We start from the raw sequence: 15453 nt of genomic DNA, 5'->3' as shown, positions 1-15453 counted from the left end.
AACACACTGAAGACCTTAAAGAGCAAACGTTTAAGCAAATAGCTGAATCTTGTATTTGCAGGCCTAAAAACCGTTAACCTCAAATGCTTAAAATAAGTCAGAAGTGAAATGAGTAAGTTCTCCGTGGCACGTCCTTGTGTTGTTTTGCTGATAAAGCTGTTATAAAAACCCACAGAATACTTTAGAATCTGTCAGAAGTGTGTGACTCAGGTTTTAAATGTCATGACTGCAAAATTTCACTTAACTAAAGATCTGTCTCCAAGGGTTTTCATGTTTCTAATGCAGAAATATGCTACTTTGGAGACATATTTGTTGAAAACATCATTAGAATTTAAATTCAAGACAACACATAAGCTCTGTAACATGATTTCTGACTTCAATATAAGTTTTTGTTGAGTAATTGTGTCACTGTAAATGTGTGTGCATGACTAGATTATATGTAACCTATTTGACCGTATGATGAATGGGTTTAAATTTCTTTGGTCAGTGTATGTGATTGAGCTTTTCTTAAGAGTTCATTATTGTGTGTGATAGAATCAAACGCGCATTGTTTGCATGATAAATGTGTATTTGTTGGTGTGATGATAGCATTATTTCATCTGCGCGCGCTCACTGGCATGTCATGTGACTCGTGTCATATGATCATTGCTGTATAAGTTCAGCAGCACGGAGCTGGTGAGTTTTAGTGTTGCAGGTGCGCTGGAGGACGAGAAGGACACGAATTAGTTTCCTTGCGTCCGGTCAGTATTGAACCCCGCGCTGTCCCGTTACAAATTACCGTTCGTCTGCCATCGCGATGCGCGCGCTCGCCCTCATTGTTTTGTTGGCGTTCATCGTCGGGTCCGCGGCCGACACTCCGGCCAACTGCACCTACGAGGACCTGCTGGGCACCTGGATCTTTAACGTATATAATGTGGGTCAAGACCGAACCATCAACTGCTCCAGCACAGGTCAGACCAGATCAGACCATCATTTTGTCTTCCACGCGGAAGTTCAGTGTGTTACTTGAGGTCTTCACCTGAAGATCTGTGCCTTTAAAATGATGCATTAAGGATTGCATGAAGATATACTTTTGGCCTTTTGAATGGCCTACTCTTAATAACGCTGGTACTGTGGTAGTACAATGATATTTCTTGTACTTCGACTAATTCTTTACCATGCTACTGAATGTTACTCCCAAAACATTGATGCTGTCTGAGAGTGCAGAAGTGTAAATACTATTGTCTTTTTATGATTTTGTGTATATTGTTTACTTCCTGATGTATATGATGGGTGTGTTTTAAAACCTACATAACTGCCCACGAATGCTATCTATGAAGGCGTCGTGGGTGCATCTAAATACTATAAAGAGCATATGAAGTACATAATCCAGTCTATAACGAAAGCTCTGTTACTATTGCTGTAATAATTTGACGTTTACCACATATCATGCTCTTATGCCATGGTATTTCCAAAGTAACTACTTAATACATTTGGCTTTTTGTATGTTCTTCACAATGACATTATAGTTCAATATTTACCATGCTCATATACCATGGTTTTTCCAAGTTACTCAAAAAATACAATGCCAAAAACATTGTAGTACCATATTAATGTAGCATAGTATTTTGTCAGTGTCAATTAAAGCATATTAACAATTAATAATGTTGCATTACCATTTTAATGTTGCCTGAGAGTACAAAAGTATACATCTCTGGTTAACATGGCTTCTTTTTTCTATTGTGTATGTTGTCTGTGTTTTAAAACCTAGTGAACTGCCTCCAAAGGCAGCATTTGTGATCTTCATAGCAAAGCACATATGATGCAGACGCAGGTTTTGAATTGTAGCCGTTGTGTTTGCATAACACCAAAGATACTTCCTTAAGTTTCTAAATTAAACTTGGTTGACTCTTCAACAGGAAGGTCAGTGAAAACGGTGACTGTGGACCTGCAGAAGTTGTCTGTAGCTGTGGATGATCTCGGTCATACTGGCTTCTTCACTCTCATCTATAACCAGGGTTTTGAAGTGGTCATCAATGACTACAAGTGGTTCGGGTTTTTCAAGGTTAGCATGATGAGACACTTTTAGTCTCGGTTGACAACACATGACTGGTCAGATGACTGAGGTTTCAAAACCGAAGGGAAATTCTGACATCAGTTTCACTTTTATATTGTGTATATATAATATTATTACACATCCTTTATTATATCCTATTAATACGGATCACATGATGTTGCTGGGGAGCCACATAAAATGGTTATTTAAAAGCAGTTAATTCATAATAAATGTCTAAAATGGGGTTAAATATTGTGCTTTGACTAACTTTACTGCATTGGTTTTTTTTTTTTTTTTTTTTTTTCTCTCTCTCTCTCGGTGTCTAGTATTCGAAGCAGGGTTCACAGGTCACCAGTTACTGCGATCAGACGCTGCCCGGTTGGGTTCATGATGTTTTGGGGAATAACTGGGCCTGTTTTACTGGGAAGAAGGTGAAGCCCATCCCACCTCGAATCGAACACGATCACATGTTTGGAGCTGAACACAATCTGTAAGTGTGTCCGCACTCTTTGTTCTTCTCTATTGTGATGCAACTGTACTTTATCTTGCTGTATATCTTGATAAGGTTTGGTGTGATTTCATCAACCATAGTTGATGTATTTATTGGCTTGTATTGGTGACAAACATCTTATGATCTCTAGGCTCATGAAGCTGCCATACACAAACAACATGGAGTTTGTGAATCAGATAAACTCTGTTCAGAAGTCCTGGAAAGCAACAGCATACGGTCTCCATGAGACCTTCACCATACAGGAGATGCTGAGAAGATCAGGAGGACATGCTTCTCGTGTACCACGGTACATTTTACTTTAATTGGTGCAGTCAGGGCTTTGTGTAAAAATAAATAACTGAAGCCTTTTCAAACGGAGTTTGGGCTCACAAATGTCTAGTGCAATTCTAGAAGCATCTTGCACTTAAAAATAATGAACTGTATTGGAGATATATAAAGAAATTTGTTGAAGTATGATTTGTACTGAAAATGAAGAGCAGGAATATTTAGTTTAGAAGATAAATGGTCAATTGTGATGTCATGTTGGGTTTTTCCTCTTTCTCTTTCTCTCAGACGTGTCAGACCTGTGACTGTTTCTGCTGACAGTAAGATGGCAGCCGGTCTTCCAGAACACTGGGACTGGAGAGACGTGAACGGAGTCAGTTATGTTAGCCCTGTCCGCAACCAAGGTGTGTGTGCGAAAGAGCGAGAATAAGAGGAAATACTGCAACAAAACGGTTGCTTCAATCCATGTCCTGTATTACACAGAGTTGCATGTGATTTCAATCAAAAAACCCTTGCAATCCTGTACCACCCAGAGTTGAGTTCTGGGAATAACTTCAATATGCTACTATTGATTGATAGTGTTCACTCTCCAATCCAGGAAGTGTGTGTTGTTTGAGTAATGTAGCTTTTCTTGCTATAGAACAGCCTGATAAGTGATGCTACAAACACTACCAAAAAATTATTAAAGTTTTGTCTAGTGTGTTTGGCTAGTTTATTTTTATTGAAATTTCCATAAACTTAATTCCATATTTATTTTTTATTGCCGTGTATAATAATTAAGGATGGTTTCCATAGAAGAACCTCTGGATCCTTAAAATTAAATATTTACAGTTTAAATTTCATATAACCCAGGGTTTATTTCTTTCAATTCTTTAGGCCATTTTTGCCATTGCTATTACAGAATTTCTATTTTTTAATGTAATATTTATTTTCATTTTTTTTAATTAATGGCTTTTTCAATTAACACTTGTGAATATTTTTAGTTTGACATGTGTGCAACATGCAGAAATTACATCTTGTTTCCAAATGTATTTAGTTGTGTGTTCCAAGGATATTTTGGGGAAATTGGTATTTTGGATTGAAGTGATTTGGCTTAGGATCTGTGGTCTCTGAGCAAGACCTCATCACTAGTTTGTCTGTTTAAAGCACTCTTATTTCTGTCTTAAGATGTCTTAACTGTCTTTTGACTAAAGGTTCTGATCACATTATGATTAAAAAAAAAAAAAAAAAAAAAGATTTCCACTTGTACCTTAATCCAACTACTCTTCTGTTTACAGTCTCATCTTTTCTGGTCAGTCTTTTACTGTTGATGAGAGGAATGGACTGATTTTGTCTGGCTGGTGGCTTCTCTCTGAAATAAGTGTGAGATGATCATTTCTTCAAGTGATGGTCGACATGTCTGGAGTGGCCCATTCCTTTCAGAGCCTGATAGCATCTCACTTTTGTTAAAGCTCCTTCAGATGCTCAGGAGGCATTTGAGGAGGAAGGAGAGAGGATTAGCGGATGGATCTGTAGGACAAAGTATTGAGGTTTTAATTCGTCATTTTTCATCTCTAAACGTTTTCCTCTCTTCTTTCTTAAGCTCGATGCGGCAGCTGTTACTCTTTCTCCACTATGGGAATGCTTGAAGCACGAATCCGAATCCAAACGAACAACACGCAGCAGACAGTGTTCAGTCCACAGCAAGTGGTGTCCTGCTCCCAGTATTCTCAAGGTAAAAGCACATGAAGATGCACGGGGGCAAACGTTAAATATGACCCGTGTCTGTGCTGAACTTCAGAGGACCTGTCTGCATATTTGCAGTTATAAAACCATGAAAATTTGCTTTTCCGGCACCCTTAGGATTATGGTTACACAATCCGATTGAGATCAGAATGGATTCCTTGCGTAAATGTTTGACTTTAGATTCCTTTTTTTTTATTTTTATTTTTTATTTTTTTTTTATACTTCCTGTAGGTTTTATAACATCAAAAAGAATTTTAAATGTGTGAAGTTTCAGGATATTTTTTTTCTTCTAATTTTAAAAGCATTAAAGTAACTTTATGAAACCTAATGGGTATATAATTTATAATTTCTATAATAAATTATAGAAATATTATAAATTATGTACATTTAATTGGAAGCATTGCTGTCATTCCATTGATATGAACTATCAAGATACTATTACTACATATTTTTAGTAGACATTTTGATTTTTTTTTTTTTTAATAGTAATTTTATCATTTTATTTTTTCAGTTTTAGTTATTTTGAGTACTTTAACTTAAAATAAAATGAGTAGTGTTGCCTTGGGAACTTCATTATTTAATTCACATTTCAAGTAATTAAATGTCTTTTAAATTTTAGGTAATAATTATAACGCTAGTTCTTCCATTCTTTCTTGTTCTGACATTAACATTTTAGATTTTAGCGTCTGTATTTCAAATGATTTTGATGTATTTTGTACAGGTTGTGATGGAGGTTTTCCATACCTGATTGGTAAATACATCCAGGACTTTGGTATTGTGGAGGAGGATTGTTTCCCGTACACCGGGGATGATTCTCCCTGCAAAGTACCTGAGAAATGCACAAGGTACTACGCCTCTGATTATCACTATGTGGGTGGGTTTTACGGCGGCTGCAGCGAGGTGGCCATGATGCTGGAGCTGGTCAGGAATGGCCCCATTGGCGTGGCCCTGGAGGTCTACCCAGATTTCATGAAATACAAGGAGGGCATCTACCATCACACTGGCCTCCGTGACTCCAACAATCCATTTGAGTTGACCAATCACGCGGTGTTGTTGGTGGGGTATGGGAAGTGCCATAAGACCGGCGAAAAGTACTGGATCGTGAAGAACAGCTGGGGAACCGGATGGGGTGAGAATGGGTTTTTCAGAATCCGTCGTGGAACGGATGAATGCGCCATTGAGAGCATTGCTGTAGCTGCTACACCAATCGCCAAACTGTAGAGAGCATAGACGAATTGATCCGTTGAAACAAGCATGGTTGGGTGAAATATTTCAAAGTATTTTGATAATGGCAATTCTGAAAACTGTAAAACAGTTCTGTTCTCTTTTTCTTTTTTTTCTTTTTTTTGTGTGAAAAGTATTTTCCCATGACCTTCGGCAGACAGGTTAAGTGATCAAAGAGGCCATGAAGATTGAACCCCTTTCAGGTTTCTTTTGTAGCAAACAGTTTGAATGTGAAGTTACATGTCTCTTTAGATTTGATTCGCTCTCATTTCCCAATTCATCATACATTATGAAGCTTAAAACTAACTTTATTTTGGCTTCAAGGTTCTTCTCTTTGGTCTTCACCTTGGTCTGGTTTCATGTGAGTCTACAAAGCTTTGTCTTTCTCTCTCTTGCTGGCCTCTAGGGAATGTATATTTCTTCAGTGCCTTTTACTGCTTTTGTTTTTGGTGGGGTCATTTAGTTTCTGCTTCTTCAAATTCTCCAGTTATCATCTTCCTCTGAGCCACCTGTCCACCTGATTCTTGGTCTTGGGTCACCAACTCTTCCAATTGTTGCCCTTACCCAAAACCACCCCTATCTAGAATGTAGTTATGGTTTTAAATTGATCTAAATCTTAATTTGTTTGTTGTTTTAAAGACAAAGTTGTCCTGTCCTTTTTGTACCATTCGTGTGCATTTCCACAAGGACGGTGTAATCGAAAACAGCATTTTTTTTGTTATATCTGTGCTAATGAAAGTAGAGTGTCTTCAGGTCCTGCGACATGCCTCAGCTTCTTAAAGTTTCTCTTTTTTTTTAATTTTATTATTTTTTTTTTTATATAAAGGGATTTCAGATTTTCATTGATCCATGTGAGCTCTGAAAGTCACATTTGCACTCTCCTCAATTTGTACACCACTCTTTTATTTGGACAAAGTTATGTTGTATGCCGAGAATATCAAGTTGGCAGTTATCCTCAGGAAGATCAGTACTTTTGGTTCAAAGAACCACACTTTATCAATAGCAGTAGACTAAAGGGATTTGTATGTATACTTTGAGTCCTTTGCCAACAGTTAAGCTGTTTAAGACCATATGAATCCAATGGTTTTTATCATAAAATCTATGCATTATTATTTTTTGTGCTCCTGTATGTCATGATTTTAATAAAGTTGCTTTTTAAGGTACTTTTGACCTCCGGTGTGCTTGACTTTATTTTTTTTTATTTTTTGTAGCCTAAGTGAAAAGCGCATGATTAGTATAAACTTGTTCTGTAAATCAATTTCATTTATTTTTAACCGTTCAAGTGAGTGTCGGTCATTTGAGATGTAATGTGCCTGACATTTGTCATAACTACAGCATCAATGATCTCCGGGTACACATTGTTTAAAGCTTAAAGGAACTGCTTGCATCAGAATTAGTTAAGTCATTGTTCTCTTGTCTCATATAACCAATCCAAGGCATGTTGCACCGTTTGAAGGAAGCCATTTAAATTTACAATGACTGAAACCCCTTACAAAACTGTGCTGTGGTGGTGCCATGGGACTAAGTGATTACTATATAACTGTATAAACTGGGTATTGAAAATGACTTTAAACCATACGATGGTATCATGGCTCCATGATACAATGTCCAAAAGTGTTTGTGTGTACTTACAAATTTGCACCCAAAAGTGAGCTAAACCTGTCAGTACACACCAAAATTTTTTCGGGTTGTTGACATTTGTAGAAATGGTGTAAAAAAAAGAAAATCGTTTGTTCCCTTGTAGAAATACAGAAGCAGTGTATTAAGTCTATGTAGAGTGCCCATTTAAATAGCTAAATGTGTGTGTGTTTGCTGACAATTTCAGTACCAGGTTTAACATGGTACATTTTTACAGGGGTTCTCAAACTTTGTGGGACCCCTCATATTATTTTTTTACGTTTAGATTTTTCTGGATTTTGGGTTTAATAGTTCAATTAAATTGTAGTATTCAAAAACCTAATGAATTTAAATTATAAAACAAAATGTAACAAAAAATAAGTTATTATTATTAACTTTGAGACTTACATTCTATTGCACAATGGTGATATATTTCTATTAAAATATCTTCAAACCTGACTTTTATTTTGATGGGTTGTCGTAAAGACCTTTGATTTTTTTTGTGTGTGTTTGAGTGAGTGTGAGTGATATGATTTCTCAAATTAAATGGTGAATTGTTTTTTTTAGTGACTCTCAGAGCAGTTCTGAAGATGAAGTTAATGTTAATGTCCTCCTATAGTGAGCTTTACCCTCATGTAGACCTGAGATTATTTCGCAGACCCCACTTTGAGAACCCCTGTATTTTAGGATAATCAGTGTAAATTTACAATAGGCCTTACATTTAAGTCTTCACACATTTTTGAGACCTTTACCACTGAAACTGCTGAGGAAAACATGTCAGTTGCTGAAGGCGTTGATCATGCTAAGTGCATTTCACAGCGGTTCTATCTGCTAGCCGACTCTTTGTTAGCATTTAATCTAACTGAATAAATCGTCTTTTTTGCCAACTGTGATTACCATACCGTTGATGAAGTATCAACAGATGCTCAGCCCCTCCGTTTCCTCACGTATCTGGTCTCATGCTCGACTGACGAGTCACAAGTTGTGCATTTCTCTCTGCGGGGCGTTTCTGTTTCTCCCCTCAGAGTCTGACCGCGGATCACACGCGTCCATGATCGGCTCCGTCTCACGCAGACATGCAGAACCATCACCTGAAGGAGCACTTGTATAAAATCCTGGTGATCGGGGATCTGGGTGTGGGGAAAACCAGCATCATCAAGCGCTACGTGCACCAGAACTTTTCAGCGAACTACCGCGCGACCATCGGCGTGGATTTCGCGCTCAAAGTTCTCAACCTTGAACAGGAGACCGTTAGACTGCAACTGTGGGACATCGCCGGTAATTTACACTTAAAAAAAAATTATCTTGATTTTTTTTTCTTTTTTTATACAAACTATTCTTCTGTGCCTAAGATTTGTTTAAAATTATATATATATTATTGTTGTAGATATTGTTGTATATATATATATATATATCAACAACAATAATATATCTATAATTTTAAACTAATTATATATATATATAAAAAGAACTATTAGCTTACAATAATAACAATAATATAAGCAAAATAATTACACAATGAATTTTAGAAATATATTCATTTGTATATGTACAGCCTTAGAGACCGACTATGTACGTATTTTGAACTTGTCAAAGTTCATAACTTGTATAATATTTGATAGATAGATACACACACACACACACACCAAGGCTTTATATAACTTTCTTATGTTGTTATGTGGATCAAACGTATTAAAATAAGTCGTAATATAATTACGAAGCCGCATTGTTTTACTCTCTCTTGAATAACGTTCCTCAGGCGCGCGCTCGTTATGCGCGGTCATGTGTTCGGCTCATGTGAGGGAGATTTCCACCTAAGAAACACAGAAGGAAAACAGAAACGTTATAGTAAATAGATGAAATGAGCAGAGACATCAGACAGGAGCGTGATTTGCCATCGTGAAGCCCTTATCAAGAGAAGAAAAAAAAACGAATCAACTCTATTACAGAGGTATTTGGGCACTTAAAACGTTTACATGACTGAATGTCATTGCATTTGTTATCAAAAAGACATTTACTGTAAAGAAAGCATAATTTATTTAGTTTTAATTGGAAACTATTAATCAAAAATGTATTTATTAAGTTCTGAAATTATTTTAGAATATTTTCTAAAAGTAAAAAAACAACAACATGGAAACATTAAGGGAACATTCCATTTTAGAATTTTGCTAACATTATGGACCGTTACTTTTGAATATTCTCTGAATATTCTGAAACAAATAGCAACATTTAAAAAATTTTCAACTACAGTGAATCTGAAAATAAAATAAAAAAATCAATGAACGATGTACAGATGGTTGTGTGCTAACATTTTTAAAATGATCAGACCACATAATTTGAAGAACTTGGAATTCTTGGAAGAACTTTATTCTTAACTTTGCTAGCTGGGTAGTTTCTCCTCATAGTTTCTCACTTCGCGTCTCCAGGAACTTCTGACACTAATCCTGAGCACTGAGCTTTAAGTTTAATGGCGTGAAGCTGGAGCTCAGTGGAGTTGATCACTTTGAGCCGTTGGAATGTGCTTTTCCTCATTAACGATATCCAGGCTTTAGTTGTGACCCTTGGAAATGTGTAAAAGAATCTCAAAGCATGATCACGTGGATCAAAAAGAAAAGCAAAAGCAAAGAGCCTGTGGTTTATAGCGCATTCGCCCAAGGCTTCAGCTGAGGATAAACCTCTCATTGTTGTTTTTGAGTTCTGCCGTGATCATCATGAAGTCACGGTGAAATGTATGTATGTTCATGACCTATCTATAGCTTTATCTGTCATGTGGTTTGTTCTGATTCATTCTCTTTCGCAGGCCAGGAGCGTTTTGGGAACATGACGCGGGTGTATTACCGAGAGGCCATGGGAGCCTTCATTGTTTTCGACGTCACACGGCCGTCAACATTCGAGGCCGTGGCCAAGTGGAAGGAGGATCTGGATGCCAAGTTGAGTTTATCCAACGGCAAACATGTGGCGGCCGTATTGCTTGCCAACAAGTGCGATCAGGGCAGAGACGTTCTCACCAACAATGGCATCAAGATGGAGCAGTTCTGCCAGGAGAACGGCTTCGTGGGATGGTTTGAAACCTCAGCCAAGGTACTTGTACATGAATCATCTCAAATCACCATCAGTATTCAGATATTCAAGATCAGTGTGCACAGAGGTTAAAAAGTCACGTGAGAGGTCACGGTGAGGATAAAGAGTAAATATGATTTGTTTGTGGTTTAATTAGTTAAGTCTCACAACACAAACTCACTTTCATGGAAGCTTGTTTCTGTCATGGGATTAAAAAAATAAACCGTAAATGCCACTATTTATCTCATAGTTCTCAGTTTTTGATGTTATGGTTAAAGATGTTAAACTTTAGCGATTACAAGTCTATAAAACTTGCAATTGTGAGATGCTGTATAAACTCAGAATTATTGGGGGGGGGGTCTGATGTCAGATATAGAAAGTATCAATTACCTTTTTTTTTTAATTCCATGGCAAAATAAATAAATAAAATGATTGCAAGGTGTAAACTTACAATTTTGAGAATAAAAGGCAGAATTGCACAATATAAACTCAAGATGTTAACTCTCCGTTCTGATAATAAACGTCTGGATTGTCTTAATTGCAAGAAAATAATCACAACTGTGAGAAAAAGTTGCCTTTTTTATTCTGTGGTGGAAAAAAACACAGAATTATGGAAAAAAATCGCGATTTACGAATTACGAGATAAAAAGTCGCAATTACCTTTATATTGTTTTATTTAATTTTTAACCAAAAGATTACAATTCTGTCGTCATTTACTCACCCAGAAACTTGTGGTCAGACTCCTCAGAGGACAAGGTTAAAATTATCAAATTTAATTTATATTTATTAATTGTTATTAGAATCTATACAACTGTTCAAAGGTTTAGTTTCTGTTACATTTATCAGACAATTTTTTCCAAGGTGACTTCCGTTGCATTCAGGTTATACAATTTCTTATTTTTACCAGTATGTGTTTTCCCTGGGAATCAAACCCATGACCTTTTGCACTGCTAATGCAACGCTCTACCTCTGAACCATTACGTTTTTGTTGTTTTTGAAAGAAGTCTTTTCTGCTCACCAAGGCTGCATTTTTTTTATGCAAAATACAGTAAATACAGTAATATTGTGAAATATTATTATGATTTGAAATAACATGTTTCTATTGTAAATATATTGTTTAAAATGTAATTTATTGCTGTGATCAAAGCTGAATTTTCAGCATCATGACTACATTTGTAGTGAATCAGGTGTGTTTGTGTGTGAAGATGATCAGAGCTGATAAAACCGCTCACACACTTTCTGCTGACTCACAGTCCTTCGGCTACAGTATGTCATGAATATTCACGAGCGAATTAATGCAGTCACAGCCAGAGACAAGGTGTGTGAATACTGACGGGATCTCTCTCTCTCTCTCTCTCTCTCTCCAGGAGAACATTAATATAGATGAGGCCGCACACTGTCTTGTGAAGCACATTATAGCTAATGAGAATGATCTGCTGCAGTCAGAGGTTGTAGACACCATCTCGCCGCAGCAGGAGTCCAGCCGAGGAGGAACCTGCTCGTCATGTTTCAGATCCTGAAGAAGATCTCCAGATGCTCTCTGAGGAGCGCCTCTCCATTCAACCTCATCCTGGTTCTTTCAGGTCTTTCCATTGGGTTTGGTCTCTTCTCATCTCATTCACGTCTCCTCTCGACTCTGTTTATCTGTGACAGCACCGGAGAGGCAACCCTGTCGCCTTGTCTCGGTTTCTGTGATTACAAGCCTTATCGAACACTTTGCAGAGCAGAACATTTTTAAGAGAAAGAGACAATGTTGAGAAATTCATCTGCAAAAACTTCACGAGAACTTCAGGTTCCTGCAGAATCAAAACCCTGAGAGGCCAATGCTGCGTTTTAACGTCCATTTTTTCACTGTATTATCATTTCGCTGACCTACTTTGCTGTTAATTCATAGTTTTACTTACAAACAGAAATCAGCTGAATAAGCAAAGCCAACAAATTAAAAACGTTATGAGTAAAGTGAAACTGAAAGTGAATTTTCATAATTTCAAAGTCAGCCGAAGTCATTCAGCTTATGAATTATTCAGGTATTAAAAGTTTTGATGAATTTGAACATTTCTGGTACGTGCAGTTGCAGATTTTTCTAAAACCACGTAAAGAATAAAATGCAAGGAAAACAATATGTCAATATGGTGTCTAACTGTAAATGTCTTGTATTCACAATTCAAACTCTGAAAATACAACTTTACACAGATCTGCATTAATTTCTTGATTTCTGCTCCTAAACACTAAAATATGGAAATCACTTTTAGTGCTCCTTCTGATCACCCTGAAAAAAGTGCTTGTTTTCCAGTGTTAATATCTGAAGAGTATTAAATCAAGATACAGCTTGCTTTAAACATCAACTCACTTCATTTGACTCAATTTCTTAGAAACAAAACTTCATATGTCTGATTGTTTGTTTTTGCAATGCATGCTATTTTTTATAGCTGTAACTTTATTTTTTGCTTGAATTAATGCCTTATTTACATACACATATATTATGATGACCTGTAAATAACCCTCTATTTACCCAGTATACAGCAGAAAGGTTCCGAGTTAAAGTATTAATAAACATAATCTTTAACAAAGTGTGTGTGTGTGTGTGTGTGTGTGTTCCCACTGCACTTTTTGATTATATAATGTGTATAGATAATATCTGAATATCAACTATTACAGACAATTGGCCAGATTCACACACACACACACACACACACAAAAGAAGTTCCTAATTACAGGTAACCCTAACATCAATATGTTATTTATGATGATTTTTACGAAAATGTTTCAGGAATTCAAATTCTTCCGAAGTTCTGTCTTTAGAACAGTCTTCAGGAAAAAATATAACAAAATTAACTAAATTCTAAATATTCTAAACATATAATAAAGTTAAGAAGAATTTCATTCTTAAGAATGTTTTGTGAATCCGACACAATAAACTTCTCAGTTTGATTTAAAACAATAAGAGACGCATTTATTACAAAAGTTGATAAAATGTTAATCATATCATACCAAGTCTGTACAGGTAAAAAGCAGAAATGTAAAGAATGTACTTTTAAGGCATGTTAATTCTTAAGTGTAATTTTTTTTAATGTTAAACTATGTGACCCAGTAAAAGATGCAGAGAGAAAAATATTTAGGCCTAAATTGAAGACATATTTATGTGAATTGCATACAATTTCCATCCATTTGGATTTCAACATAAATTTATAAACATGATGTACTGCAAATTTGCAATTAAATTGTCAGATCTCTGTAACAACACTAATAAACTGAATGTGTTTAAAATACACAATAACTGGCTTTATATATTTATGATCAATAAATCCCATGTAACTCATTTTTAGCCATTTTTTAAAACCAAGTTCATACTTCATATGCTGATTCTAAAATATGATGAAAATCTTTCCTGTTTTATTAATGTATGACTGTCAAATATGCATCACATTAGGTTGAATCATTTTTGTTAAAACTGTGCGATTAAAAGGCTGGAGATTTTATATGCAATTCAAATACATCTTCAATTTTGGCCTATTTTCTGATTTTTATTTTGTTGATTATCCTAAAAAGCACAGGCAGGTGTTTTGTATGTTTAAATCACTATTTATTAATTTTCTTGGCATAATTTGCTGTTGAATTGGACTGTGTCATACACTGATGTACGTTTGTGTGTGTGTGTGTGTGTGTTCGCCCAGGCCGTGTGCTTCCAGTCTCACGGCTCCTAATGAAATAAATTAGTTGCAGATATTCCAGGTCAATTCAGCTCTGACCCGACACACATGGAGGAGAATTCATTTGATATGCAAACTAGAGCAAGAGCAGAAGGTCAATGAGTCATTTACTCTCTCTCTCTCTCTCTCTCTCTCTCTCTCTCTCTCTCTCTCTCTGATGTGGGGGGCTGACATGATACACATGCTTCTGCTCATGCATCTCGAAAGGCTTTTATTGCCCATGATTGTAAAATTCCTCTTTTATTTATTTAGTTCTCTCTACCTTCTCAGAAAAAATGCATATATTCAAATTGTTTAGAATCTGCATGAATCTGTTCTTTGTGAAAATGTATGAACATTGGGAAAATATCGATCACTGTGGAATAATTAAAGTGTATGGGATTGAAACAAACTGGATTTCATGAGGATAAATATATTAACCCCGTTATTGTGTATTTAAAAAAATATAACATTTTTATAACATATAAAATATAACAATATAATATATAATAAGTTTATTATCTGACCTGTTTCATTTGAGTATGACTGACAAATATGCATCACATTAAGTTTGTTAAAACGGTGTTATCTTAATGTATTTAAATTTATAATTCAATTTAAGTACATAAATGTAAAATTTAGGCTTAATATTTTTGACGTGTACTTTGTTGGTGATGACTGGAAAGCATGTACACTTGAGTATGAAGACAGTGCTATTGGAAAAGTGTGGCAATTATGTACAAAAAGATTGTTGCCTAAACAAACTTCTAAGGCAGAATAACAAAGCGTTTAAATGGAAGAATAACAAACGTGCATTATGATACTTCAGATACTGTTCACCTCACATACTGTTTACTTTTGCATGTAAGCTTAAGTCTATCAAAAATTGATTGCTATTTAATAGTAAACAATCCATACAGCTTTGTGCGTGCAATTTTCAGCACACCATATTTTAGGATGCATTAATCCTAATCTTGCATTGGATACATTCATTGGCATTCAGCTCAGGTCTCCATGTTTGTATCCTTTTTTCTTTTCTTTATTTTCTGTTTCTCATCTTGTATCTTGTTCAGTATCAGGTAGAATTTCTCAGAATTGGAAAGAGTAGATTCATTTTCGGTCTCAATTACTGAGAGATGTTTTAGTCCATCGATCATATTACAACCCTTCCCTCTCTCTGGGATGTTTTAAATGAGGAGATGAATTGAATTCTGGGAAAGGCTGACATCGCCCCAGAGCTGTTTGGCTCTGACAGGCCGTCACAGTCCACAGGAGAGAACAAGGTCTTCCTGTCACACAGAAACACTTCTCTTCTCTTCTCTTAAAGG

At 36.0% G+C, this 15453-nt stretch overlaps 2 protein-coding genes across 2 annotated transcripts; both read left to right on the top strand.

The window, feature by feature from the left end:
* Positions 1-632: 632 nt before the first annotated feature.
* On the top strand, positions 633-6922 carry LOC113058774 (dipeptidyl peptidase 1-like). The gene is made up of 7 exons (XM_026226976.1): positions 633-950; positions 1899-2044; positions 2362-2525; positions 2677-2832; positions 3099-3214; positions 4393-4524; positions 5257-6922. Exons 1-7 carry the CDS (start codon positions 797-799, stop codon positions 5754-5756), a joined length of 1368 nt encoding a protein of 455 aa, XP_026082761.1. The 5' UTR covers positions 633-796; the 3' UTR covers positions 5757-6922.
* A 117-nt stretch (positions 6923-7039) lies between these two features.
* LOC113058778 (ras-related protein Rab-38-like) lies at positions 7040-12966 on the top strand. Its single transcript, XM_026226980.1, has 3 exons — positions 7040-8654; positions 10177-10457; positions 11804-12966. Exons 1-3 carry the CDS (start codon positions 8453-8455, stop codon positions 11954-11956), a joined length of 636 nt encoding a protein of 211 aa, XP_026082765.1. The 5' UTR covers positions 7040-8452; the 3' UTR covers positions 11957-12966.
* The last annotated feature ends 2487 nt before the right edge of the window (positions 12967-15453 follow it).

This window comes from Carassius auratus, chromosome 40 (genome assembly GCF_003368295.1).
Source record: "Carassius auratus strain Wakin chromosome 40, ASM336829v1, whole genome shotgun sequence".
In the NCBI taxonomy this organism is placed as follows: domain Eukaryota; kingdom Metazoa; phylum Chordata; class Actinopteri; order Cypriniformes; family Cyprinidae; genus Carassius; species Carassius auratus.
This window is presented reverse-complemented; position numbering and strand designations above follow the sequence as displayed.

Excerpts from the sequence above, each read along its gene's own strand:
- LOC113058774 (XM_026226976.1), top strand. The coding sequence starts at position 797 with ATGCGCGCGCTCGCCCTCATTGTTTTGTTGGCGTTCATCGTCGGGTCC. Across the intron at positions 2,833-3,098 it reads CATGCTTCTCGTGTACCACG|ACGTGTCAGACCTGTGACTG; the intron begins GTACATTTTACT and ends TCTTTCTCTCAG. Across the intron at positions 3,215-4,392 it reads TAGCCCTGTCCGCAACCAAG|CTCGATGCGGCAGCTGTTAC; the intron begins GTGTGTGTGCGA and ends TTCTTTCTTAAG.
- LOC113058778 (XM_026226980.1), top strand. The coding sequence starts at position 8,453 with ATGCAGAACCATCACCTGAAGGAGCACTTGTATAAAATCCTGGTGATC. Across the intron at positions 8,655-10,176 it reads GCAACTGTGGGACATCGCCG|GCCAGGAGCGTTTTGGGAAC; the intron begins GTAATTTACACT and ends TCTCTTTCGCAG. Across the intron at positions 10,458-11,803 it reads GGTTTGAAACCTCAGCCAAG|GAGAACATTAATATAGATGA; the intron begins GTACTTGTACAT and ends CTCTCTCTCCAG.